At 43.2% G+C, this 26423-nt stretch overlaps 1 protein-coding gene across 8 annotated transcripts in view; it reads right to left on the bottom strand.

Moving 5' to 3' along the window:
• RCBTB2 (RCC1 and BTB domain containing protein 2) overlaps positions 1–13592 on the bottom strand; it is a 28324-nt gene extending 14732 nt beyond the window's left edge. For 2 of the 8 annotated variants that reach the window (XM_029047865.2, XM_029047866.2), the window contains exons 1-2: positions 9344–9377; positions 6150–6285 (exon numbers count right to left, since the gene is read on the bottom strand). In XM_029047865.2, the coding sequence (XP_028903698.1) occupies positions 6150–6285; positions 9344–9358 (151 nt within the window). In that variant the 5' untranslated portion in view covers positions 9359–9377. Of the gene's footprint in view, positions 1–2054; positions 2186–6149; positions 6286–9343; positions 9378–13063; positions 13190–13458 lie in introns of those variants that run through there. The other 6 variants (XM_029047868.2, XM_029047867.2, XM_007668603.3 and 3 more) reach the window with 6 other exon arrangements.
• Positions 13593–26423: the final 12831 nt, after the last annotated feature.

The following is a 26423-nucleotide window of genomic DNA, read 5'->3' as shown; positions in this document are numbered from 1 at the left end:
CAGCTAATATATCTTCAAGAAAGAAAAACAGAACTACTTTTATGCTATCTCCATCAATCGCACTTGCTCCAAGCATCCTCAAACAGTCCCAAAATGCCCTCAGAGTAACCAGAGGGGATGGAGACCTAGCCTCACGCCTTTCCCAAGGACACCGATATGGAACATCCCCAGCTGGTCATTAGGTAAGCAAAATGTCTGGTTAAGAATACAAGCAATGGAGTAGAAACAAATGAAACTATGGGCCCCAAACCCAGAAAGTGCAGAACATGGCTGAACTGAATGCAGGGCATTCAGGGAATGCAGGATGGGAGCGGGAAGGTCACAGCAAAAATAAATACTTGGAAGAGAACAACACTGAAAGTGATGCCAGAAAAGCGGTCCCGAAGTTCCAGTCTGATGCCAGGTTTTCATGTCTTTCAGTTTGGATGTGGTTGCTGTATTTCTGGTTAAACCTTCAACAGGTAGTGAGATGCAGATTCGCACAATACTTAATAAATATGAGCATCCAAATGGAGTCTTGTGGCATGCATACCGCTGGCTACTTGAAGGAAAGAGTCTATCTTTTCCGTTCTCTCTCACCAAGGAATCACTCCACAGCAACTCTCAGACTTGTTATATGACAGTCTGCATCAGCCTTCGAATCAACCTGAGCAGAGGCCAAGTCTAGAGGATCTTTAGTGGAAGACATATGCCCATACTTCCACGGGAATGAGATGAGGCTGGATGGGATGAAAACTATTTTGGCTTCTAGAAAAAACACGCCAGTTGATTATTTTGCACTCATTATTAAAAGTGATCTATTCCCTCAAGCCCTTAAAAAAAATGCTCTGCACAGAGTAAACCCTCAATAAATACTATGAGTGACAAAAAAAGTGAATTAAGGAAGCCAGCGTACCCTATGGAATATAGTGACAATAGGACACCCGGCTTTGTACTCCACTACAGGGTGACAAAGTGTGGTGCTGTTGGTATCCGACTTTCTATATGAAATGAGATCTGGACCTACCACCAAAAAAAGAGCATCCCTGACTCCTCCCTCTTTTTCACTCCCTAAATTAAGTCTGTCACTTAATCCTGTTGGTTTTTCCTTCACAACATCTTCGAGATCCTCCCACCCCCATCCTCTCCATCCAAATGGTCAGCAAGGGAGTCCAGGTTAGTCATATCCCAATCTGACCACCACAGCAGCCTCTTCACTGGTCACTCTGCCTCTGGCATCTTTCCTCTCCAGGGTGTACTTCACTCTGTTTCCCGGATCATGTTTCTAAAACGCTGCCTGGCACACTTCCCGCACCTCAAAAACCTCCAGTGGTTACTCATTCCTCTCTGGAGCGAGCAGAAATTCCTCACCACGGGCTTTAAGGTACTCAATCAGTGCCCCCTACCCCTTCTCCCCCTCGGCCTAAACTCATCCTCTTCATTCCTCTCGAACTAACCTACCCACTGTATCTCATTCTCACCTCTCCCATCTTTGACCACCTTGTTCTCGCTTTTTCCCCAACCTGGAACTCTCTCCCACTTCAAGTCTGCCAGACCATAGCTCTCCCCAATAACAACTCCTCCAGGAAGCCTTCCCCAACTAATTTCTCTTCTCTGCCACTTTAGGATTTCTACAATAACTATGTACTTGCAACCATCCACAGCACTTTTGTCCATATCAACTTACACACTATTTAAATACCTCTCAATCGAGGGTATTTAGTTAGTGTTTACTGTATGCACAGCACTGTATTAAGTGCTTGGGACTTAATAAAGAGGCGCTTCTCCTCCTTCCCACTATCTGTACAATATCTGTCTTTTCCACTAAATGGAAACTTGAGGGGCAGTTTTCATATAAACTAACTCCAATGTACTGTCCCAAGTGCACAAGAAATACAACTGATTGACCAAATACGACTAGAAAAATGTCATGGTTGCAATCCTCTACAGTTCTAACGATTCATTCCACATGTAAATTAACTGCTATTATCAAGAAGCCACATCTGTTTAATTCATAGAGAAAAAGTGTGTTTTTACCACTGCCAGTTCTCAGGAACCTAGCCGGTGATTTATACCTGCACAAGCACTGTGGGGGCCACAGATCACTTCCCAGCTTCCTCTGTGGCCTGCAGTTAGCTCTATGGGGGAAGGAGTGGAGCCCAAACATCACATCGCGTTCTATCCAGTGATGTAAGGAAGAGCACGGCTGTGAAAATATAAGATTTAATATCATATTCTCTGGCTTTTCTGCAGCCATGGCACTGCATGGAAATCATCTATTTTTACAGTTTAGCAAGCAACGAAACTCATTTGCTATCACCTTCCTGGTGGTGTTGTTCATTCGTAGGTTTTTATAAAATAGAATATTTGGTGAAAGACTAGGCTTCAGAATTTTTTTTTTGTTAATTTTTTTTGAAATTCTTCAAATCTTTGAGTGGGTAGATTTTTGTCAGAAGACAATCTAAGGAAAATTTTTGCTATTATTTTAAAATTGATTTATTACCAAGTAAATCAAATTGAATTTCTTCTTTTTCTCCATTCCCCTATTATCATCTATAAAAATCTTCTCCCCTGAACTGGACTATACTCTATTTCATTTTCTTTAAGACTACCCCATATCTGAAATAAATGCAGGTCATCAAAATTGAGATGGGTAAACTTACTTTTTTTCTAACTTCTAAAATGATTAAGAACTTCATTCAGTTGCCACAACACCAAACAAGAAATTATTCTGCAATAAATACTAAGCATGGAGATGATGGGATATACATTTAATAAGCTAAAGAATGTGTTATTTTTTACATTTAGACGACCCCTTAAAGGAAAATAACTACTGAAGAATGTAAAGTTTGGAGTGATTGGCCTCAACCCATCATCTTATTTGGTTTGAGGGGCAGAATCAGCGCTAAAATAAAATTAAATGAGAATAAAAAGGAAAACTCCCTGCTTACTCTACCTACCCTTCCCCCAAAATGTCCCCTGCTCTTACCTTAAGAAGCCCAGTCCAATTAGGCAGATTGGGATAATGCAAAAATACCTCTACCTCTGCTCAACTACTGCCTAACAAAACAAAAAAACCCTAATACAAACCCCAAACCCCGCACTATGACAAACATTAAAGGAAACTCTTATGTTTCCTTAGAGAGGACAGAGCACATATTGTTGCCTGAGGAGGCAAGGTTGGAGTATGTTCAGCCCCCAGTTAAAGTCACCACGCCTTCCCCTAACCCTTCTGAATGCCTGGAAAGGCCCTGCGGAGAGGTCGTAAAAACTCGTGCAGCCAGAACTGACATCCAGGGGAGAGGCTCTGAGTCAGCCGGCTCCCTCCCATTTCCTGAGCTCCCTACAGGCATTCTCCTTGCAGAACAAAGTGAGACAAGTTCTCTGAGGGCCATTTATTACCCTTCTGAATTTAAAAAAAAATTGCTTGTCCCACCTCTATCCTTCCTCCTTTTGGTCTGTTGTGTTTGAAGGTTTTTTGTTCAGCCTCCTGAACTCTTCATAGGGAAAGGGCTCCAAAAATATTAGCCTTTGTCAACTCAATACATTTATTTGATAAACTACATGCCACAAAAAAAAGAAAATAATTGGTGTTTTCCCAGTCTTACAAATGCAAGGACAAGTTGTAATTCTACTTAAGATAAGAATGTGACCATTATCTGACAGACATTATTTATTCATTTTTACCGATGGGGAAATCATCATATGGCTTTTCCAAGTGCAAAATTAGCTGACTGGAAGGACAAGAAAAGTATACTTTCTACTGAGGAAGGTTCTGTCCATAAGAATTTGCCATCTGGTTTATTCATGAGAGTAAGTTCGATCGTTGCCAGTTGTTCCCTTGCAACCTCTACAGTAGAACATGGAATTGAGCCAAGCGTCCCCTACTTTGAATGTGAGCCCCCCATGTGGGACAGGGACTGTGTCCAACCTGATTAACTTGTATCTTTCCTTGTGCTGAGAACAGTACTTGGCACATAGTAAGAGCTTAACAAGTACCATAATTATTATTATTTTTAAAAGGTAAAAATGACACAGAATTCAACTGAAATTTTCACAAGTAAGTCTGAATTGAACCCTGGTTCTGATTGTGCGGCAAACTTTCAGCATTAGGTCAATTAACTGTACATACGTGAGTCTATCTTCCCCTCTAGACTATAAGCGCAAGTTCTGTTGTATTGTGCTCTCCCAAGCACTTTGTACAGTGCTCTGCACATAGTAAGTGCTCAACAAATACCACTGATTGATTTTAGAGATGAGGAAACTGAGGCCCTAAAATGCTAAATGACTTACCCCAGATCACCCAGCAGGCAGGGGGAAGAGTTGGAATTAGAATCCAGGTCCCCTGATTCCCAGGGCCCTTGCTCTTTAGATTAGGCAAAATGGCTTCTTGTGCAATTCATTGTGGAATATAGTTTGTAGATGACGCTGACAGAACTACTTGAGTCAATCAGTCAATCGTATTAGAGAGAAGCACCTTGACTTAGTGGAAAGAGCATGGGCTTGGGAGTCAGAGATCATGGGTTCTAATCCCAACTCTGCCACTTTTCAGCTGTGTGACTCTGGGCAAGTCACTTAACTTCTCTGTACCTCAATTACCTCATTTGGAAAATGGGCATTTAAGACTTTGAGTCCCACCTGGGACAACCTGATAACCTTGTATCTCTTCCAAGTGCTTAGGACAGGGCTTGGCATATAAGTGCTTAACAATTACCATCATTATTATTATTTGAGAGCTTATTGTGTGCACTGTACAGTATAACAATAAACAGACACATTCCCTGCCCTCAATGAGCCTATAGTCTAAAGCCAGCTCTGGTGTCTGTGGGGTGATTAGGTGTGACCGATGTAGATAAAGTCAGACAGCGTCACAGCTTTAAAGACTGTTTAGTCTGGAGCTCAATACACTGTTGCTGCCACACTCAAACTTTCAAATGATATGCTGACCTTGTTGATTCAGTTTTCTACTTCCTTGCCTTAATAATGGAACTGTGTGTCAAAATTAGCTCTGTGATGCCAATACAGGCTTTTCGTGGTGTCTGTGGCTGTCCTGGTGCAAGCTGATAAATTTACAGGCCCTATGAAGACTAGAGATCAAATTTCCAGGGCTCCCATGCTAATACCAACTCCAGGAAGCACACAGCCTGCCCTCTGCAACTTCTGAAGAGACCGTGTGTGGTTAAAGTCAGGGCCCCACCTGTAAAGCAGCATGTTTGATGAGACTGGGCAGACTGAAAATAAAGCATTCTCAAACTTAAGCAGGATTTGTTGAAAAGGAGGAGAAAGGAGTTAAAACTGAGGCTCAAGATATTGGCAGAGTACTGTTATTTCATAGCCATTAAAAACTTGAGCTTTGGACTGCAGCTGTTCTGGAATTTCTGCTTTGCTTCTTAAAAGCCTCCTCATTTAAGTTATGTCATCACGCTCGGCACATAGTTAAGCGCTCAATAAATACCATTGATCGATTGATCTCTTCTACAGCTACTTATGTCTGGAAAAGTTACTCTTTGGGATGAAGGAAAGCTCTTAGTTCAGTGAGTAAACTGGAAGGAGGATTTAGTAAATTCCAATTCAGAATTGTTTATACATCAAGCGAGAAAAATATGTTCCCGGCCTTGGTTAACCTTTCCTGAAGTCTGGAAAGTTCCAAATCAGGAGGGCAGGCACACAAGGTCTTAGCCTCAAAGAAAAATGTAGGCTTTTGCTAAGTTGGAAAGCAAAATAAAGGAAGGAATGAGAATGAGTAATTGAAAAGGCAAACTTCTACATCCAGCCACACAATTTCTTTTACTCTTTCAACATCTGCTTTTAAAAAATAACTTGTCCCTGCCTTACAAGGAACATTAGAAGGGGTCTAGCTAGAAAATGCCTACAATGTTCATCGTCTTATTAGAAAGGTTTCAAACATGTGAAATACTGAAGCAGTTATACAATCTCATCTATCTTTGCACAATCAAATGTACCAGAGTGTCTATGTCATTCCATCTGTAGAAAAAAAATTGAATTATTTTCTAACTGCTTAAAAAAAGAGTTCACCTTTATCATTGTATCTGACAACCAATGGTGGTTTCCCAGCTGGGTGGATCTAGTTTTGGGAACTACCTCTTAAATTCTGAATATGCAAAGATGGATCCTTCAATGAGGTGGGTCCCATGACAGCCACAGCTCACCTGTACAATTCAGTGAGTAGAAAGACACTGATTTAGTAATTGAATTCTGCCAGGGCTTCTTCAGCTGATTCCCAGGTAACCTTGGAGAAGGCACTAAACTTCTCTGCTTCGATTTCCCAACTATACAAAGGCCATCCTTGAATAAAAAGAGAAACAGAACAGTAAATCAATAAATGGACTGAGGCCTTGTGAAGAGTCAGCTTTTAATCGTACTGCATACCATAGGCCAAAATAAGTTATCTTTATTATATAAAGGAGCACCTTGAATAACCTTAAGCTCTGACACAAAACTGCACATTTGAAACTTAGCCAGGGCACCAATACTCAGACAACGAAGTAACAGGCAACTCATTGCTCCCAATAATTAAGACTCATTCACTATAAGCATTCTCCAGCTTGTGTTGGTGGCTCACGCTATCCCTAACTTTAACCTTTTGCATCCCTAGATCAAATGAAAAGACTTTACTGCCCAAATTGGAAAAAAATACAGGGCAAAGGGTAACCTATGTGGACCTGTGTCTGGTTGTAAAATTCAAGGGCTGGAACGTCTGTGGAGAGTTGGAGCTCCACCTGGCCTCCAGGAACCGGCACCTGGGACTGCACCATAATTCAGGTATTAATCAATCTTCAGTTAGTTTTACAAGGTCGCTGACAAGCAAACACAGATAACATGGACAGGGGAAGAGTGAAAACAGAATTCTTCATTTCCCCCTTTGATTGACATGCCATAGGAAAAGGGAGACCAATCAATCAGTGGTATTTATTGAGCACTTTCTTTGTGCAGAGCACGGCACTAAATGTTCGGTAGATTACAATATAGTTGGTAGGCACGATCCCTCCCTCTAGAAGCTTAACTGTCCAGTCGTGGAGAGAGAGACATTAAAATAAACAACAGGTAAGGGAGGCAACGAAACATAAAGACACGTACATAAATTCTGTGGGGGCAGGAAGGTAGAGGGGAAGTACCTAAGTGTTGAATTGGTGGGACTAAGTGGGTGAGGCAGTAAGGAGGGAAAACAAAGTGTGTGTGTGTGCATACGCCTGCGAGGTTGGGGTGGGGGGAATGAGCGCTTAGTCAGAAGAGGCTTTTCTGGAGATGTGACTTCAGTAGGATGGATGGCATATTTTATTCTAAGTGCTGGGGTGGAGAAAATGTAATGACATCAGACACAGACCCTGACCCACATGGGGCTAACCAAATACAAACACGGTCTCCAAATATGTGGCAAGAAAGATCCCTCCAGATTTCCTTTAGTTACCTTCTTAAAGATCCTTAATATGCTTCACACACTGGTTGCCAAGAACCAAAGGTGATATGATCATTTTAATATAAATATTCCGTGCACATAGGACCATAAAGTCTAATCTGGATGCAGAACCAGTATATTTTAAGTGACTTTCCAAGACCATTTAATTCTGGCATGGGAGTTTTGCCCTTGGACTATACCTACACCTGAATGTTTCTAATGCACTTCTGCCTGGGGGCCATCCATCCTTAATCTCAGTCCTCCTATGTCCTTGTGATTGCCTTCCCCATCGCAGTTAATGAGGCTGAAAAACATATACCATTAGAGCAAGGAGATATTGAACAGCACATACGCATGGACACACGCTAAAGGAAGTTCAAACCTAAATGATTTCACTACAGGAAAACCAAAGGCCATTTAAAAATCAGATCTAACAACAAAAAATTTGGCCCTGTAGGTATGAAAGGACAGGGAAAGAAGTATCTTGGGGGCATTGCTACTTTTTCATGGAACATGTGTTTTATCTGCTACAATCACTGATGTCTTTGGAATCCTGGGCCCTGTATTCCTAGTTAATCAGTCAATCAGTGTTATTTACTGAGGGCTTACTATGTGCCAAGCACTGTATTAGGTACTAACCGGAAGACCTGTTCCCTCCTCATATGACGTTTATAGTCTAGAGAGGAAGACATACAAATAATTCTATGGGAAATGGGAGAGAATGAAGATTTGTACTTATGTGCTGCTGGGGGTGGGGTGACTATCAACAGCTCAAGGGGTACAGTGCTCTGCACATAGGAAGCACTCAAAGAAACAGTGGGCTAATGAGAAACAGCGAGGCCAAGTGGAGAGAGCCCGGGCCTGGGAGTCAGAAGGACCTGGTTTCTAATCCCGGCTCTGCCAACTGCTTCCTGTTTGACCTTGGACAAGTCACAAAGTTCTTTGTGCCTTGGTTTCCTCAACTGTAAAATGGGGATACCTGTTCTCCCTCCTACGAAGATTGCGAGCCCCATGTGGGGCAGGGACTGTGTCCAACCTAATTAACCTCAGCTCTGAGAAGAGTGTTTGACACACAGTAAAAGCGCTTAAGAGACCATTAAAAAATACCACGGATGAAGGTTCAGTTGCATAGGCAATGCAGAGGAGAGGAGAAATGAGGGGCTAGTCAGGGGAAGACTCTGGGAGGGGGTGTGAAATCAGTTAAAGGGCATTCAGAGAAGGGAAAGAAATATAGTAATTATTTCTGAAGTACTTAAGAGCAGTCAGGGTTCATTTCTATTATTTTCGGCCACTTGGAAAAAAATGTTCCTCTTTCCATTAAATCCCCTTAAATGCAGAGAAATGTTAATTACGTATGCATGCACTTCCCCAGCTTAAGAACAGATCATCCTCCAATCCAACTGTAGTTCAGACATCATATTAACAATGACCTTTCACTCTTTTTGCATGCTTGCCAATATCATCTTTCTCTCTGTTTGAAATTATTACATATCCCTTGTAACTTTAGCCTCTACCCATATTCTACTCAATACACGCAAATTATTTCTGTAATGGCCGAGTTCACCTTCCAAGCATGACTGTAATTTGCTGAGTAATTTCTTAAAATGCCCAGTCCAGTTTGGGGGAGGCACAGCTAAAGGAGTCCTTGATTAGCAGCGTTGAATCCCATACACTTGAATTCAGCAGACGTGTCCGCCGTTCTATAAAGCATAATTGCTACCTAGTAAGAACCCATCAGATCCCTACGTTTCAGGGATTTGAAGAATTCAGTCTTACACACTCAGTCAAGTAGTCATGTGACTCCCTGCCAGACAGTGGCAAGCTCAGTTCACTCACACACCACCAGCGTTATAGCCCCAGTCTGGTTCCTCTCTCCCAAGGGAGGCTCCCAGCTGGGTGAACAGTCTCTGAGCATCAATCAGTAAACAGTATTTATTGAGTGCTTACTGTGAGAAGCAGCATGGAGTACTGGAAAGAGCACTGGTCTGGCAGTCAAAGAACCTGGGTTCCAATTCTGGCTCTCCCACTTGTCTGCTGTGTGAGTTGGGGAAGTCATTTCACCTCAGTTACTTCATCTGTAAAATGGGAACTGAGACAGAGCCAGCCGTATGTGGGTCAAGGACTGTGTCCAATCCGATTAGCTTGTACCTACCCCAGTGCTTAGTACAATGCCTGGCAAATAGTAAGGGCTTAACAAATGCTTTTTTTTTTTTTAAGTCCATCCTAGGTTCTACATTCTGCCTGGACATTACTCTTCAAAGGGCAGGAGAGCCTTCCTCACCACAGAGGAACAGAGAGAACAGCATATGACACCTGGATAAAAAGCTGGGCTTTAGCAGAATTGGATTAATTTTTATTGCAGAGCCCTGCATTAAGGAGCAATGTGGCCTCGTGGAAAGAACAGAGTCCTGAGAGGCAGAGGCCCTGGATTCTAATCCCAACTCCACTACTTGTCTGCTGTGTGACCTTGGGTAAGTCATTTAACCTTTCTGTGCCTCAGTCTTTTCATCTGTAAAAATGGGGCTCAAATCCTACTCTCTCATACCTAGACTGTGAGACCCAAGTGGGAGAAGGATTGCATCCAAACTGATAACACTGTACCTATCCCAGCACTTAGAACAGTGCTTGGCACATAGCTAGAGCTTAGCAAATAGCATTATAATTAGAATTTCTGTTAATAGTCATAATAATGATTAAAAGCTTATGTAATATTCACCCCATGTCATGTGTGATCAAGTGTTTCTTCTGACACTGCACTACCCTCTCCCCAGAGACACTGTTAAAAGCATATGTCCCTATTCTGCCATGGCCTTCCATCCAAAATGCAGATTGGACACAGGCGTTCTGGCAGAACTGAGTGTATTTGCAAGATGGTCAATGGCATTCCTATGGATCAGGCTCCCAGAAATAAATACTAAAACTGATTTGTATTACTACAAACACACATTAAAATGACTGCTTAAGTGCATTTTTCTAGTACTGGTTTCTGTTAGTAGCAGGAGAGAAGAATCTGAGAGATTCCTTCTAGAGGCTCCTAATTAGGGATCCAAAAACTATTGGCTCAAGTTTTACCCAGGAGCAATTTTACTTAAGGAGTCATGGAACAAGGCTAATCCACAGCCATTCATGTTGGCCGTCTTCCTAAACCTCATATGGGGCAGCACCTAATACCCATTATACCCCTTCTTGGAGGCACAACCATTCTCTTTTCATGTATTTTAATTTCATTGCTTTCTTTGTAAACTTGTTAATTTCTGGGCACAACAATCATAAAGGTTTTTGCTTATGTACCGGTATGATGAGCATGGCTAATCAAAAACTCAATCTTAACTATGAAGCTCTGCCGGCCAAGCAATTCATAAGGCTCACAGCAGACCAACCCCCACAAAATCCATAATCTGTAAAATGAAAGAACGCATTTGCTAAATAGTATGTCATATTACCCAGAGACATACAAAGATGCCTCTAACCCAGAGTGTTGGGGTGAAGTTGCTATAGGAACCTAGACTGTCTACATTGACAATGAAAATAAAGTGTGGTAAAAGGATTTAAATCCAATTTCATTTGAATGGTGGCATTCACATTACCTCTGCGGGTTGCTTTTCAAATGAATTTATATCCAGATGCACCAAATACTACCTCAAGAACTCTCATGTCATTTAAAGTCACCTTCTTTCTCTCTCTCTCTCTCTCTCTCTCTCTCTCTCTCTCTCTCACACACACACACACACACAGAGCTCCTTTTATATGCACTTTGCAATAATATCCCTGTGATGGAGGAAGTGCAGGGACAGAACCCAATATATAAAGGGGTTTGGCTCACCTCATTCATGCAACCCACTTGGTTTCAGCAACCTTTTTGTATGGCAGAGCCAAACAAAATGAAATCTTTGACCAGTTGGGGAGCAATGAGCCAATCGTATAATATATGGGCTCTCTATGTGATGTCATTACATTATGCTGTGCCTGGCGCAAGATAATGATGTCATTTGTGCCATGTGGCTGCTTTATAACAACAACTGTTGCTGCCAGTGGGAAAAGGGAGAAGAGAAGAAAGAGGTAAAGGGGCTCACTCTTCCATTTTTTCCTTCTCTCATTTCCTCCACACCCACACCTGGGGTGCCGTGGCCTGTTACTTTGAAGGAGGCATTCTCTTTTAGCTCTGGCCTGTGCTCTTTACCAGAAACCCTGTGGCGAGTCTGACCCAAAGATCACCTTGAACTAATATCTCCCTTTAAGAAACAATGTTATCAGCAGTGACAACTGCTAATACTAACTAGGATTACAAATGTAAACCCACTAGATTAGCATAAGGATATACTAATTTTCTGATCCAACTTTTTTATGGTATGTGTCAGACACTTACTGATTGCCAGGCACTGTGCTAAGCACTGAGGATGATACAAGCTAATCCAGTTGGGCACAGTCCCTGTCCCATACTGGGCTCACAGTCTTGATCTCCATTTTACAGATGAGGTCACTGAGGCCCAGAGAGGTGAGCTGACTTGCCCAGGGTCACACAGCAGACAAGGGGCAGAGTCAACATTAGAACCCAGGTCCTTCTGCCTCCTGGGCCCACACTCTATCCGCTAGGCCAAAACTGCTTCTCAAACCCAAAACCACCTTCAAACCTACCTAAAACCAAATCAGTTCCAACTGAAGAAAAAAACATCCAACTGCATTTTAAAAATCAAGTCCTCAAGAGAAGTTGGGCGGCATATTACCCTAATCTTTGGATCTCGTTTCTGCAACACCCAATGAGGCTGCAGGTGGATGGGTTGTCACTCCCGCCTCCGTTTCCCTAACCCAGGTAAACCTGGCCACTTTCTCTAGATTATATTTACTGCCTTATGTTCCTACCAATGTGGTTCCATTCAACTGTTATAAATATCCTCCTAATGCTGAGTTAAGAGTGAAAAACTCAGGAGTAAAGATCCAAACTTTCCCAGGGACTCTGAGAGAACTCGGGCCCACATCTAGTTCAGTGCTTCACACAGAGCTTGTGGTTTAATAAATACTATGACTATTGCCCTATTTTTCCTCACAGAGGCCCTCACTGATGTGAACTAGACCATTGTTCTCCTGCCTGATCCAAGCTACCAGGGTCAAAGGCATCTCTGTGTTGGAATCTAATGACTTTCTCTAAGATGGCAACCTGTCTGTACGAAAGCAAACTGATTTTAGTATTATTAATACTACGTGCGAGTAGTAAGGCCTAAAAGTAAGTTAGTCTGTCTCTTAATTTTTCCCACTTTTTTCCAAAGAAAAATAAGTTCGCCTCTGAAATTCAACCGTCACGCTACAACCCACCTAGCCGAGTATTCACGAAACGAGTTGGGAGGCTCTAACCCATCACCGAATGGAACAAAACAGACAGTCGTCTGCAAAGTCGGCCCGTCCCAAAAACCATCCACGCCTTCAACCGCATTTATCGAGCGCTTCCCGTGCGCGGAGCACTGTACTAAGCGCTCGGAAGGTCCACGGGCACCGTCAGTGTCGGAAGAAGGTAGCTAACTCGGCCTAACCCTGCATCCTCCAACTTTCCTTCAACCTGTCGGGCGGCGCCGAGCCGGGCCGGGCCCCGGGGATGCCGGTTGTAGGGGGGCGGGGGGGGGGGGGCGGGGCACCGCCGAGGGGGGGGTCCCTCGGAAGAGGGGCGGGAGTCACCTTAATCCAAGCGTTGTGTTTGCAGGCCGGCCAGGGAAGGCACCGAACCAGGAGGGCGATGGCTCTGGGGGGGACGTTTAGGGGAGCAAAAAGGTGGAGCAGGAGTAGTGCTGCGGGATGGCGGGCCGGCCCACACGGAGGCCCCGCGGCCCGGCCGGGGGTAGGGGCAGGACCGGGGGCAGGGGCAGGACCGGGGGCAGGATCGGGGGCAGGACCGGGGGCAGGACCGGGGGCAGGGCTTCTCCCCGTAACCGCAGTGCCGCGCGCCCCCGCGCCCCTCGGCCGCGCGCGGCTCCGTGGACGCGCAGGGCGGCGGGAGGTTCCTCGAGGGGCGCGGCCACGGGGGGCCCGGCCCGGCCTGGCCCGGACAGACACACCTGGTGCCCCCCGCTTACCTTGCCGAAGGGCCAAAGCTGCGGCTGCTCCTCCTCCTCTTCCTCCGCCCGCTCCCGGGGTCAGCGCCTCCCCCGCAGCCTGGCCCCCACCGCGCCCGGGAGGCAGCGGGACGCCGGGCCGCGCCAGCAGGACCGGAGGAGGAGGAGGAGGAGGAGGAGGAGGAGGAGGAGGAGGAGGAGGAGGAGGAGGAGGAGGAGGAGGCGTCCCCCCCACCTCCACCCTCCTCCTCCTCCTCCCCACCTCCATCACCTCCTCCCCCCGCCCTCCAGCCCCACGCCCGCTGCCCACCCCCGGGGGCGGCACCCTGCCACCGAGCCCTCCACGTTGCTCTCACCCGCCCTCCCTCCTCCTGGAAAGGTGGCAAGTCCAGCCCCCTCTCACCTGGCGCCCAGCCCACCCAAGCCCCGAACGGGTCGGAAGGGACGGCGACACACTCAGACACACTCTGACACATTCACACAGACACATACACAGAGTCAGAGAGAAGGCTGTCGGTCCTGCGGGTCCCAGCTGACCTAGGATCTCTCAAGGCCCAACGGTATCGAAACTGCCCTCTTTCCCTACAAGGGAGACCCTTGCTTTTATTAGATCACTCTCCTTTCCCCATCGGCCTGCAGTCCCCGCACTTATTAGGCTTTTAGAAGGCCCTTTATAATTACACGGAATAACCACCGATAAAACCCAACAGCCCAGGGAAGTAGGCCTGTGCCTTAACTGGGCTTTTAGAGACTGTGGTCCGGAGGTTGGATCGATTGCCCAAGGTCACCCACGCCTAAGCTCGCTGTAAGCAGGGGATGTGTCTGTTGAGGGTTTGAGTGTGCCTTCCCAAGCGCTTAGTACAGTGCTTTGCAAACACTAAGTGCTCAATAAATACAACTGAGAGAATGAATGAACCTAGGGAGAAATGAAATTCGGTTCCCAAGATGGTAGGCTTCTTGGCCCTGTTTGTTTGTTTTTTTAATCCTTTAGTTATAGCGGGCACTATTCTGACTAGTCTCGGTGAAGGTTTCCATAGAAAGGCCTCTTACAGAGACAACGGGTGGTATTTTTGTCATAAATAGGGATAGTCTCCTGCCTAGATAACTAGAGCATGCTTTATATAAACTACTACCACAGTGACATAGGTAGAGCTTTTCTATATATGCTCCGAGAAAAAGAGTCCCCCAAAAGACAACATGGTACCCGTTTATTTTTTATAAGAAAAGGTTGGGCAGGCCCCGAATCCAAACAGAGTGTATGTTGCACAAACTGATAGACAGGGTGGCACTAATACCAATGTCCCTCAGAGACATATGAAAATTAACCATGAACACACACATACACACACACACACACACACACACACACACACGCTTTAATGCTAATTGGATTCTAAACCTGACTGCTCCTCACCTCCCTCATTTGGCCTAAGCAGACCTATATAAAAATCATGACTTTTGTCCTCACCTCATTCAATTCAGTAGTATTCCAAAATATTACATCTTTATCCTAAGAATACATTTTTTTCTCAACTCAAAATCCTATTCTGTCAGTGAAGCAGGAATCAACTATCATTTACCACTGACTGATAGATTAGTCCAAACTTCTAGCTGTAAATATGTGATATGATTCTTTTGGTAGATGTAGTTGACACCTCAGTTTCTTTTTGGTTCATATCCCAGGAACAAGAGTGGGACACTAAACAGACCTCATAGTTCTGGTGTGATCCCTTCAGCAAACAGGGGCAACATTTTTATATAGGTGTGGTAACTTTTCCCCTTTTGGGGGGGGGGGGCGGGGAGAGATTAGGGAAGTACCCTATGGAAGTGAGAAACAATGTCTGTTGGTTTCTCAAGAACACTGCAGTAGAGACTCTCCACTTGGACCTCCCAAGCCTGGGCTTGGGAGTCAGAGGTCATGGGTTTGAATCCCAGATCTGCCACTTGTCAGCTGTGTGACTGTGGGCAAGTCACTTAACTTCTCTGTGCCTCAGTTACCTCATCGGTAGAATGGGGATTAAGACTGTGAGCCTCACATGGGACAACCTGATTACTCTGTATCTACCCCAGCGCTTAGAACAGTGCTCTGCACATAGTAAGTGCTTAACAAATACCAACATTATTATTATTAGAGAAAGGCAGGGTGACTGAAAAGATTATTTTAGGGCCTAAGCTGAGGCTGAAAGTCTTCATGTGTCCCCTTTGGTATTTACTCATAATATGGGTTACCAAGCCCTGCTTTACAAAGTCTTAATTTAGAGCTGCCCTATTTAACAGTGATCCCTTCACCTCCCTTCTGGAGGCTAAGATTCCCAAGGCTCTCACATGGATCATCCTTTGTCGTGGTGATACTCCAGTTTAAGAAAGACCTTGAAGCATTTAATAGCGCTCTACACCCAGTAAACACTCAATAAAGACTACTGATTGATCGATCTCAGCAGCATTACCATATTTAAGCAAAGCCATGATTAAGGGGACTAATCAGGGTACTTTCCAAATTACTTTAAAAAATCTTAAAATTTAAAAGCACCAAACAGAAAACATTCAAGAACACTTGGACCTTCTGGTACTCTTTTGTTTAAGCAGTCATAACCAGAAAATTTTCTAGCTGATCAGGTTGCTTACTGACATTAAGTATTCATCAGCCTTTTGTTTCTAATAATCAGGAATACTAACTTATTGAACTCTAGGCATCTATACAGTCTAATTTGAAGTAGACAAGTGTATCTGCCATCTCCACAAAGAAGTAACCTCTGACAATCTAAATACATCAATGTAGCTATATTACTCAACTTTAATTGACTGCACAATTCGTGGTAATTATTATCTTGGTAAAAATAAAATATTTAAACTTGGTTAAGGAACCAATCCCCTAATTAAAGCATTACTCTTACGAGAAACCTGGTCCAGACTGACAACGGTTGGACTTCAGGTACAGCTTTTCATGAACCGATTGTAAGAATGAGAATCATCATCGTCCCACTCTTGACAAACTACTACTTCCATGTTTCCTGGGCTCCAATGAATTTCTAATTTTCATATTAGTTAATATTTCATCAATTAAAACTTGGAGGAATGCTGTCCTAGTTTACAACAACATTGCTCCAAGTTAGCATTTCTGAGATATTAAGTAGTAACATGAAAATGCAGATGTATAGGTGGAGAAATGACTTAACCAGCTGCTCAGTATTATTACTGGGTTTAGGGTCCAAGTACAATGTTCTTGCCATTTTTCAGTAATCTGCAATGCACAGCCACCTCTCAACTATCATCATAGTAAGCAGCACGGCCTAGTGCATAGAGCACAGGTCTGGGAGTCAGAAGGACTTGGGTTCTAATCCCAGCTCCACCACTTGTCTCCTTTGTGACCTTGGGCAAGTCACTTCACTTCTCTGGGCCTCAGTTATCTCATCTGTAAAATGGGGATTAAGACTGTGAACCCCATTTGGGACATGGACTTCATCCAACCTGATTAGCTTGCACCTACCCCAGAGCTTGGTACAGTGCCTGGCAAATTATCAGTGCTTAACAAATACCATTAGAAAAAAAAAAAAACAAACTAAAAAAACCCTGGTCATGAATAGCCTAGATAAAAGAAATTCACATATAATCCCAAACTTTCATTTCACTAATTAGTTTCACCTCTATCACAAACCTTTATGAAGCTACTAGCAAAAAACATGTAACAGATTTGAATTTGGTTTTTTTTTGCTCTTCCTGAGAAGAGGGCCCAAAATTAGATAAACAAGGAACAATATAATCCCCACCCCCACCCCCACCCCCACCCCTACAAAAGAATCTCTAGACTGTCATCTCCTTTTGGGCAGGGATTGTGTTCACCATCTCTATTGCACTGAAATCTCCCAAGTGTGAGAGAGAGTGCTCAGTAAATACCATTGATTGATTGCATACGGTAAGCACTCAAAAAAAAATGCCATTGATTGAGTTAAAAATTTAACTTTACTTTTCTGAAGTAAATTTAAACGGACATTTAAATTATGCCCCAGTAGCCGACTGACTTGGGCTCCCAGTTGGACATGACAAAGTCATGTTGTTATGAAAAATTCAGCATTATATAGGGAATTTTAGTGTAATGTTTATCATTTCATAAAGACCCAGTTAACGTGATTGTTTTCTAATGTTGCATGATTTCCTTGACAATGAAACTGTCAGGAAATGTTTTTAATTCTGTAAAAACATTTCCTGAAAAACAATGTCAGAACCTGATAAGCATTTCCTGTAGGTATTTGTTGGGGTAATTTCTTTGCTTGTCCTCACTTCTAAAATTAACACAGCTATCTGGCCTAGAAGAGCACACCCATCTTAATATAGAGAAAAAACACTAGCCTCTTCTCCAGTAACCCAGGGAGGTCGCTCAAGTTAAAGAGAAAGCACACTGTGGAACTTACATTCTGTCGTGCACATTTCTACAACCAGTTCTTCCAACACCATGTCGTGTTCTGTCCAGAGAGACACGTGATGTTGGAAAAACGCGGCCTAAAACAGCCTTCTGAACAAAATGCAGCAGTAAGGAATAATTAACTCTACACTTAACACAGCATTTTAAGAGACATTCTTATTTATCCAAAAAACTAAAGTGCAACATCTTCAGTTCCAAATTTTTAGTGAAGTTCATTCTCCTGAGAGTTAATTATAATAATACAGTATTTGTTAAATGCTGACTATATGTCATCTACTGTTCTAAGCCCTGGCGTAGATAAAAATAATCAGGTGGGACACCATCCCTGTTCCACATGGGGCTCGGAGTTTAAGAGGAAGAATAGGCACTGAAGCCCCAGTTTACAGTTGAGGAAACTGAGGCACAGAGAAGTTAAATGACTTGGCCAAGGCTATCCAGCAGGGAAGTGTCAAACCAGGATTAGAGCTTGGGTCCTCTGATTCCCAAGCCTGTGCTCTTTCCATTAGACCACACTGCTCCTATCTTTTTGACAGGTCTGAAAACCAAAGGACTCCCTTGTAATGAACACATGCTAGTTCATTCTCCACCCTCTGCACAATCCCATCAATGTAATTAATTTTGGTCCACAAGTTTCAAAGAAGTATAGCACTGAGTATCCAATCAATGTCCTCATCTGAGACTATTATTCCAGTTTTTGAGTCAGATAATTATGGTCTGTGACATAGATTGCGTTCAACTTCCTTTTACGGCTGTCTTGATTTCCACTGCTTTTAAAATAAATCAATGCACTTCATGACAAAAAAAAAGGGGGGGCCTTTATCTCCCGCCCTCCTCTCCCCCGGAAGGCCATTGGAAAAGAAACAAAAAGAAGAGTCTAAAATCTTATTTTCAAGTTAGAAAAACAGTGCTCCACTACTGCCCTTCCTTCCCCCCTGGAAGATTATATGCTCTAAATGAGACAAAAATAAAAATAAGGGCAACAGGGGCACAGTATCCTCAAACAGGCCCCAAATATGGTCTATGGAGGGCAAAGGACATGCAAAGCTACCGAGGAAAACAAAAAATGAACTTCAAAAGGAGACACTAAAAGTTCTTTCCCTGTATTCCCAGGGATCTGATCTGAAAAGAGAAGCACAATTAAAAATGAAGAAGGAACTCAATCCATTCACATGCAGCACTTATTTAATACCCTGTCACTGAAACTAAGGGCTCCATTGTGTGAAATTATCTCACTAGCATCAAGGAAAGTTGCTGAACAAATAAAGGAAAGCAAAGAACAGAGATGAAGTGATTAACCTTAATCTTAGCCTAGGCTAAGATCAGGCCTAATCAGTGTATTAATGCCTCAAAAATGAGTGAAGGTTGCTACCTCTGAAAATTTCCGACTGATGTTGGTTTCATGCAATTCCCCTTTCTCACTAACAATTCTTCTCTGTACCTCTTCATTACTTTCATTTTCTCAGATCCACTATGTGTCTCCTGCATTAGACTACTTAATAGTCATTTATCTATTCTAGCAAATCAGGGTACAATAACCCACGTGAATAAGTTACTCTTGAATTTGTCTATTGAGTTCAAAGATGATGCCACCAATTGTGAAATATATCCTTGAGTATGAGTGGGGCTGAAAAGACCAAGGCCTGATTAAAAGCCTCTGATCACCCTAAGCAGTCACAAAAGTTGTCCCCTGTTGTTAGTTTCATTTTCTCAAACCCCTAGCATTATTTTTACTGGTGCCTCTTAGTTGCATGATGAGCTCAAAATTTCAGCTCAAAAAAATATTGACTGCAGCCCACCAACTTATATCTGTGTTGTCCTGCTGTTTGAAGTTGCACTTTACTGCATTTTTAAAACATTTAAAGCATTTCCTCTATCCCCTGTGATTTTAAATGCCCCACTTCCACTCTCCATATAGCAGCTGTTTGGGTAATCTATTGTATTCTGTTATCATCAGAGCTTGCAGGCAGGATTCCCTGTTCCAACAAGGTGATTGTAGTGCTCCACGCAGGGATCTTAGACTTTCAGGAGCCCAACATTGAGATGTCTTGGTGCTTTGGAGGACAGATGTAGCATTTGTACTGCCAGTATGGGCCCTTTGTAAGCTCGCTGTGGACAGGGAACATGTCCCCAAACCCACACTGGCAGGTGAAAGGAGCCCAGGCTTGCGAGTCAGAGGACCTGGGTTCTAATCTGGACTCTGCCACTTGTTCCCTGTGTGACTTTGGGCATGTCACTTCATTCCTCTGTGCCTCATTTTCCTCATCTGTAAAATGGGGATTAAATACCTGTTCTCCCTGTTCGCCCTCCTACTGAGATTGTGGCGCCTCATGTGGGTCAGGGACTTTGTCTGACCTGAATATCTTGTACCTACCCCAGGGCCTACTACAGTGCTTGGCATGTCCTAAGTGCTTAACAATACCAAAATTATTATAATTAGCTCTTTAAATAATAGCACACATCATCAGAGAAGAAAGTGTAGAAAAATTGTTTGGTTTGCTGGAGTGTTATTAGGAAACCCAGGTAAATGACTACTGGTCAACAGGTGAACACTCATGCACCCATAAGCAGATTATAAATACAAAATAAATAGCCTCCTAAGGGCCACTGACCATCTCTGGGGTGAGAGAGTTGGAAAACTACTGCCCTTTAACTAAAGCGGGGGACAAGATTCATGGAAGACACTTTAAGAAAAATAAGAGACTATCAGTATCAGTATCTTTGATTCAAAGGGATTAATAAGATTTTTTTTTCCTTGTCAGTGGCAAGCTGTAGAGAGTAGAATTAAAGCATCTAAGAAGAAAATAAATTGCTTCTATGGTATCTACTCCATTGCCCTGCTAATGCAAAATTGTTCTCTTAACAGCATTCCTAATAATAATTATGATTATTAATAATACCCAGAACAAAATTGGACCTGTGATTGTGATTTGATAGGAATTATTTTTGTGATGTTAGCTTGAGTTTTTCTGTTGCTCTAGTTCATCTTGTTACTTTATGTATAACACCTTCCTAAAAGACTGAACATTAGCTCCTCTGTAATCGTAACCCACTGGGCCCAGGCCGTAACTAATCCTGGGTATTGCCCAGGGCCTAAAGCCCTGTTGGCACTCAGTAAATCCTACTACTAATCCTCCCGACGCTGACAACTCCAAATGCATACAGGTTTCTTCACAAATTAAGACAAGGGTGGCCAAACCAAGATTTGGTTTATTACCCACCTTAAGATGAAAACTCTTGATTCTTTCCCAGCTTCCCTCCCTGCCCCTTCCCACCATCACAATTGGAACTTATATGTCAAGTTTGCTAATTTCATGAAAACTTTGAAAATATCAATCATTGCCATGACCTTATTCCCTATGGTAAATTGGATTTGAAAGCAGGAAGGGCACAGTCGATCCATATTTTGACTAACTCCTTTAAAAGAGTAATCGGTCCCTACCCTCAAGGAGTTTATGATCTAATGAAACTATTGGGAATAATGATCCTAGAGAAGGACTAGGTCTTTAGGAAAATACCATTCAAGAACATAAAGCACATATGAGATATGAGATTCCTAAGAAGCAAGAGAGGATACATGAAAGTGACTTCCTATTCCCCCCTGGGCCAAAAACATCTGGGTCACTAATGACTGGGACAAAAGGCTCCTTAACAAACAGACAGATAGAAAAGATGGTGGAGAAAGTTTGTAAAGCGGGTCTTATGAAATTAAAAACTTCCAGTTTTTTTTTTTACTAGTTGAATTGTTTTAAATTATTTACCTATTTCGTTCATTTCTTTTCCTCCCTTGAGGGAACTTACAATCAAATGAGGAAGATAGTAGATGTAAAATGATGACCAAACACAGATGTAAATAACAAGTGAATAAGTACCTAACAAACAACAAATGGGGCATCTGAGATGGCTAAAATATAGTTAAGTTCCTATAGCTCTGAAATATTGAATTCCACTGCTTCTAGCAAAAAATGAAGTCCCCAACCCTTACACTAGCCAATACAAATATTACACTTGGCAAGTGCTTACTCTGTCCAGGCACTGTTCTGAGCACTCGGGTAGATAAAAGTTAATCAGGTTGGACACAGTCCATGTCTCATATGGAGCTCCCAGTCTTAGTTCCCATTTTACAGATGAGGAAACTGAGCCGAGAGAGTTAAGTGACTTGCCCCAGGTCACAGAGCAGATAAGTGATAGAGCTGGTACTAGAACCCAAGTCATTCTGACTGCCAGGCCCATGCTCTATCCATTAAACCACACTGCTTCTCTGTTTACTTGGAGAAGCCTCCCAAAGGCATAGATAATCCACAGAAGTCAACCGCTTTAGGGCCAAATGACTAAAGGCACACAAATATCTACCTAGCAAAATGGGACAAGCTGTCCAAGTTTTTTCAGAAAAATGAAGAATGATAATCAAATACTACTCAGGAAAAAGGGAAAAAATTGGGGGAAGCTTGACAAAGAGGACTCAAAGTGAACTCAAGCCTGAACAATTGCTGATTAATAACAAAATAATAACAACATTGGAAAAAGAACCATTTGCATTCCTAGAGGAAATCTTTCCTGACCTCCTGAATTGGCAATCTTTTTGGATGTTAATGTATTCTAATGACCTCAAGGCTTCCAGTGTGGTGCTGAACGCAATGCATCGAAGAGATTTAGAGTCATCTGTTGTTTAAAGAGATTTGCTTCATCTTTCCAAACCAACCTAGAATCAAGAAGCAATTTACTCTTGTGCTTGTGGAAGAAGAAAAATACAGACTATAATATTTGTTGGTTAATTACTTCTGCAAAGATGGAGAGTTAAAGGTGGCGCCTTTAACAGGCGGAACGATAATAGGTTACATTAATATCACCCTTTCCACCAAAGAGGCTCAAGTGCTTTTACAGATACCATCTCATTACTGCCCTATGAGGTAGGGAGGGAATAAGTACTATTATCCTTGATTTACAAAGAGTAAAACCAAGACTTGAAGGGCTTGAGTGACTTGCCCAAGGACACACAGTGAGTCACTGGCATAGTTGAAACTAATATCCCAAAGTGGTACTCCGAGTTCTCAGCTCTGTAGATCGTCCTGTAATTGAAATCTTGGGGATTTATTCCACTCCGTTCATTCATTATTTATACTGTAGCTGATGCTTGTCTGTCCCGCTCTGTCCATCTGTGCACCAGCCAGTTCTTCCCACTTTTTTTTTTAATGGTATTTGGGAAGCACTTACTTGTGCTTTCTCAGCACTTACGCACTGAAGTAGGAGCAAACTAATCAGATTGGACACAGTCCATGTCCCACGCTGGGCTCACAGTCTTCATTCCCATTTTGCAGGTGAAGTAACCGAGGCACAGAGAATCAATCGTATTTACTGAGCACTTACTGCATGCGGAGCACTGTACTAATTGCTCGGGAGAGTACACTATAACAGAATTGGTAGACATGGTCCCTGCCCACAGCAAGCCCACAGTCTAGAGGAGCGAGGTGATTTGCCCAAGGTTACACACCAGACAAGTAGCAGAGCAGGGATTAGAACCCTAGTCCTCTGACTCCCAGACACGTGCTCTTTCCACTAGGCCATGCTGTTTATCCACTCTTCTTGGACATCTCCCCATCTGAGACCACCATGTCCCCTTTCCTCTTTTTGAAAGACTTCATTCTTGGATGACACAGGTTTTTCAGTTGCTTAGCAACAAGTCAGCTGGTCTCCAAGGAAACCCTGAGAAGCACTCTTACAGAGGATCTGGTGGTAGTTTTATTAATGCTATTTTCTTAATATTCCCTTTTGACTGATTTTGTTCTAGGGAATCCTAGGTCAGGAGTTCCGAGAGGTAGGGGAGTGAAACTGCCCACCCTGCATAGTCACGAAGCACTAGGCCCTACTGACAGACAATATGGATAAAATAATCCATGCCTTTCAATATTAAAATGAACTGTGGAGGAAACTGCCCCACATTGGCGTGATTCATTTTCACTGGATTCTTCCTTTGGACCCTTCCATCCATGACCTCACTTGGGGGACAGGTGGTAAAATGGAGAAAGAATTTCCAGAGTGAATGGGGAATTGCGTGTTCTCTTGCATACCATGCTCTAGCATTTAGGGCTTTTATTTACAGAATAACCTTATTTACTTGAATCAATCAGGGCAAAACATGATTTGAATACACCAAAATCCAGGTGGCCCAAAGAGATGTTGAAACAGATCCTCACATAGAAAAAAGAGTTTAATTAATTTGGCAACTCACTGCTGACAGCGAGTCATTTCTGGTAATCTCAAAACACACCTCAGCTCCAAACACACACCCAAACCAGAAATGATGAGATCACGACTACAGTGGCTGAGAGTTGACCGTAATGGTCGAGTTGACCCTACGATTTGAGGAGTGTCATATCTCCCTTTGTGTTGGTCCTACCTCTCCCACTAGACTGCAGACTCCTCCCCAGAGAAGTGTCTCACAGAAATCTTGTTTGATAACTCCTCACAAGGCCCCGTTACTGTGCTCTGCAAGAGAGTCTTGCACAAACCAGACTCTAATCCCGGCTCTAGTTTTCTCATCTGTAAAATGGGGATTAAATACCTGTTCTATCTCCTCCATTGTAGTTAAGTCTCAGTAATGGTACTGTGATCATGATTTCATTGTTTGAGGTTTTGTGTGTGTTTGGGGCTGAGGCGTGTTCCGAGGTTACCAGAAATAACTTGCTTGTCAGCAGGGAGCTCCCGAGTTAATTAAACCATTTTCTTTCAGAACTCTCAGGTGGATGCCATTCAGTCTTGGTGGTGTGAACAGCTAATATTTCATTCCTCCCCTTGTATTTACTTATATTAGTGTCTATCTCCCCCTCTAGACTGTAAACTCATTGTAAGCAGGGAACATGTTTACCAACTCTATTTTAATGTACTATCCCAAGTGCTTATATAGTGCTCTGCATACAGTAAGTGCTCCAAAAATCTAACTGATTGACTGATTACCCAGCCAGAATTCAAACCTGGTCTTAAAAGTGGGGAGTGCTCCTTAGAGTTTCTTTCTTTAATGTTGCACTTCACAGTCCCTGGGACTGCTGGGATTATATTTGCAACAAGAACATATTGACTGCAGTTGCATTAGAGCAGCAATTATCCTCTTTCCCAAGAACCAGAACTCTGGCAGCAATAGTCCTGCTGATATTCTTTACTCCCTCTATTGGATCTGTGAGCTAAATCGCTCTTTCAGAAGGACAATTTGTCTTCCCTACTAAAATACACTTAGTTCATGACAGCCCAGAATAAAAGTGGCTGTAGCAAGCACAGGTAAACAAGGTTGGCCCTTTGTCCCTCAGTTAAGTCAGGAGGAACTTGGACGATTTCTCCGTGTCTTCCGCACCAGGCTTGTGTTCCAGCCTCTAAATTCAACATTTCACTTACATGCCAAGAAGAGAGCTAGGCAAATTTACCAGCAGCTAGATTTGTTTTCTCGCTTCCAGTGCCAAATCCGTACCTTACATACTACTTGAGGGAGCTCTGAAGCACTAGACTCTTGGAAGTGCAGGGAAATAAGAGATGGGCTAGCTGAACTCAACCAATTTCAAGTATTTGAAGGTATCTCAGAGAAAACTATTTGTTCCTAAGAAATAACCTTTCCCTCACACAGAGCCACGCAGAGGGCTCCACAATTTAGGCACAGTCCGCACTGCTGCTCCTCAAGTGATCGATCAATCGATAGTATTTGTTGAGCACTTACCGAGTGCAAAGCATTGTACTAAGCACTTGGGAAAGCAAAGTAAAACAGAGTTGGCAGATGAGATCCCTGCCCACCAAGAGTTTACGGTTTACAGCCGCCCCATCCTCTTGCTGCCATCCTGACTCACTTTCCCTTCTACGTTACCTAAGTACTTGGATCTGTACCTTTTAAGCACTTGATATTTACCCCACCCTCAGCCCCTCACAACTTAGATACGTAACTGTAATTTATTTCAACGTCTCTCTCCCCCTCTAGACTGTAAGCTCCTTGTGGAGAAAGAACACGTGGAGACAACCAATGGCTTAGTACTGTGCTCTATGTACAGTAAGCGCTCAATAAATACCAAAGATTGAAGCAGCATGGTCAGGTGGAAAGAACGCGGGGCTGGGAGACAGAGGACGTGGGTTCTAATCCCGCCTCCGGCACTCACTGGCTATGTGACTGTGGGCAAGTCACTTAACTTCTCTGGGCCTCAGTTACCTCATCTGTAAAAATGGGGATGAAACATCTGTTTCTCACCCCTACCTCCCACCAGCCATCTGTGAGCCCCATATGGGACGGGAACTGGGTTGACCTAATTAACATGCACGTATCCCAGCACTTAGTAGTGCTTGGCCCATAGTAAGTGTTTAACAAATACCACCATTATTGTTATTACCCTAGTGCTTGGCACAAAGAAAGCACTTATCAAAATGCCTAAATTATCATAATTATTGTTATGGAGCTGGGAGCTTTCAGGTTCATCAGTCCTGCACCACTGTCCGGGGCTTGATATTCGCCCTCGGGGTGTCGATGACCTGTGGGGCTGGTGGAGAGGAAAAAAAAAGGTGTGGCCCTGATGTGTTCCATTAACTCTGGTGGGGCTAG

Source organism: Ornithorhynchus anatinus, chromosome 20 (genome assembly GCF_004115215.2).
Source record: "Ornithorhynchus anatinus isolate Pmale09 chromosome 20, mOrnAna1.pri.v4, whole genome shotgun sequence".
NCBI classification, from domain to species: Eukaryota; Metazoa; Chordata; class Mammalia; order Monotremata; family Ornithorhynchidae; genus Ornithorhynchus; species Ornithorhynchus anatinus.
The sequence above is the reverse complement of the archived record's forward strand: the minus strand, read 5'-3'. Positions and strand labels throughout refer to the sequence as shown.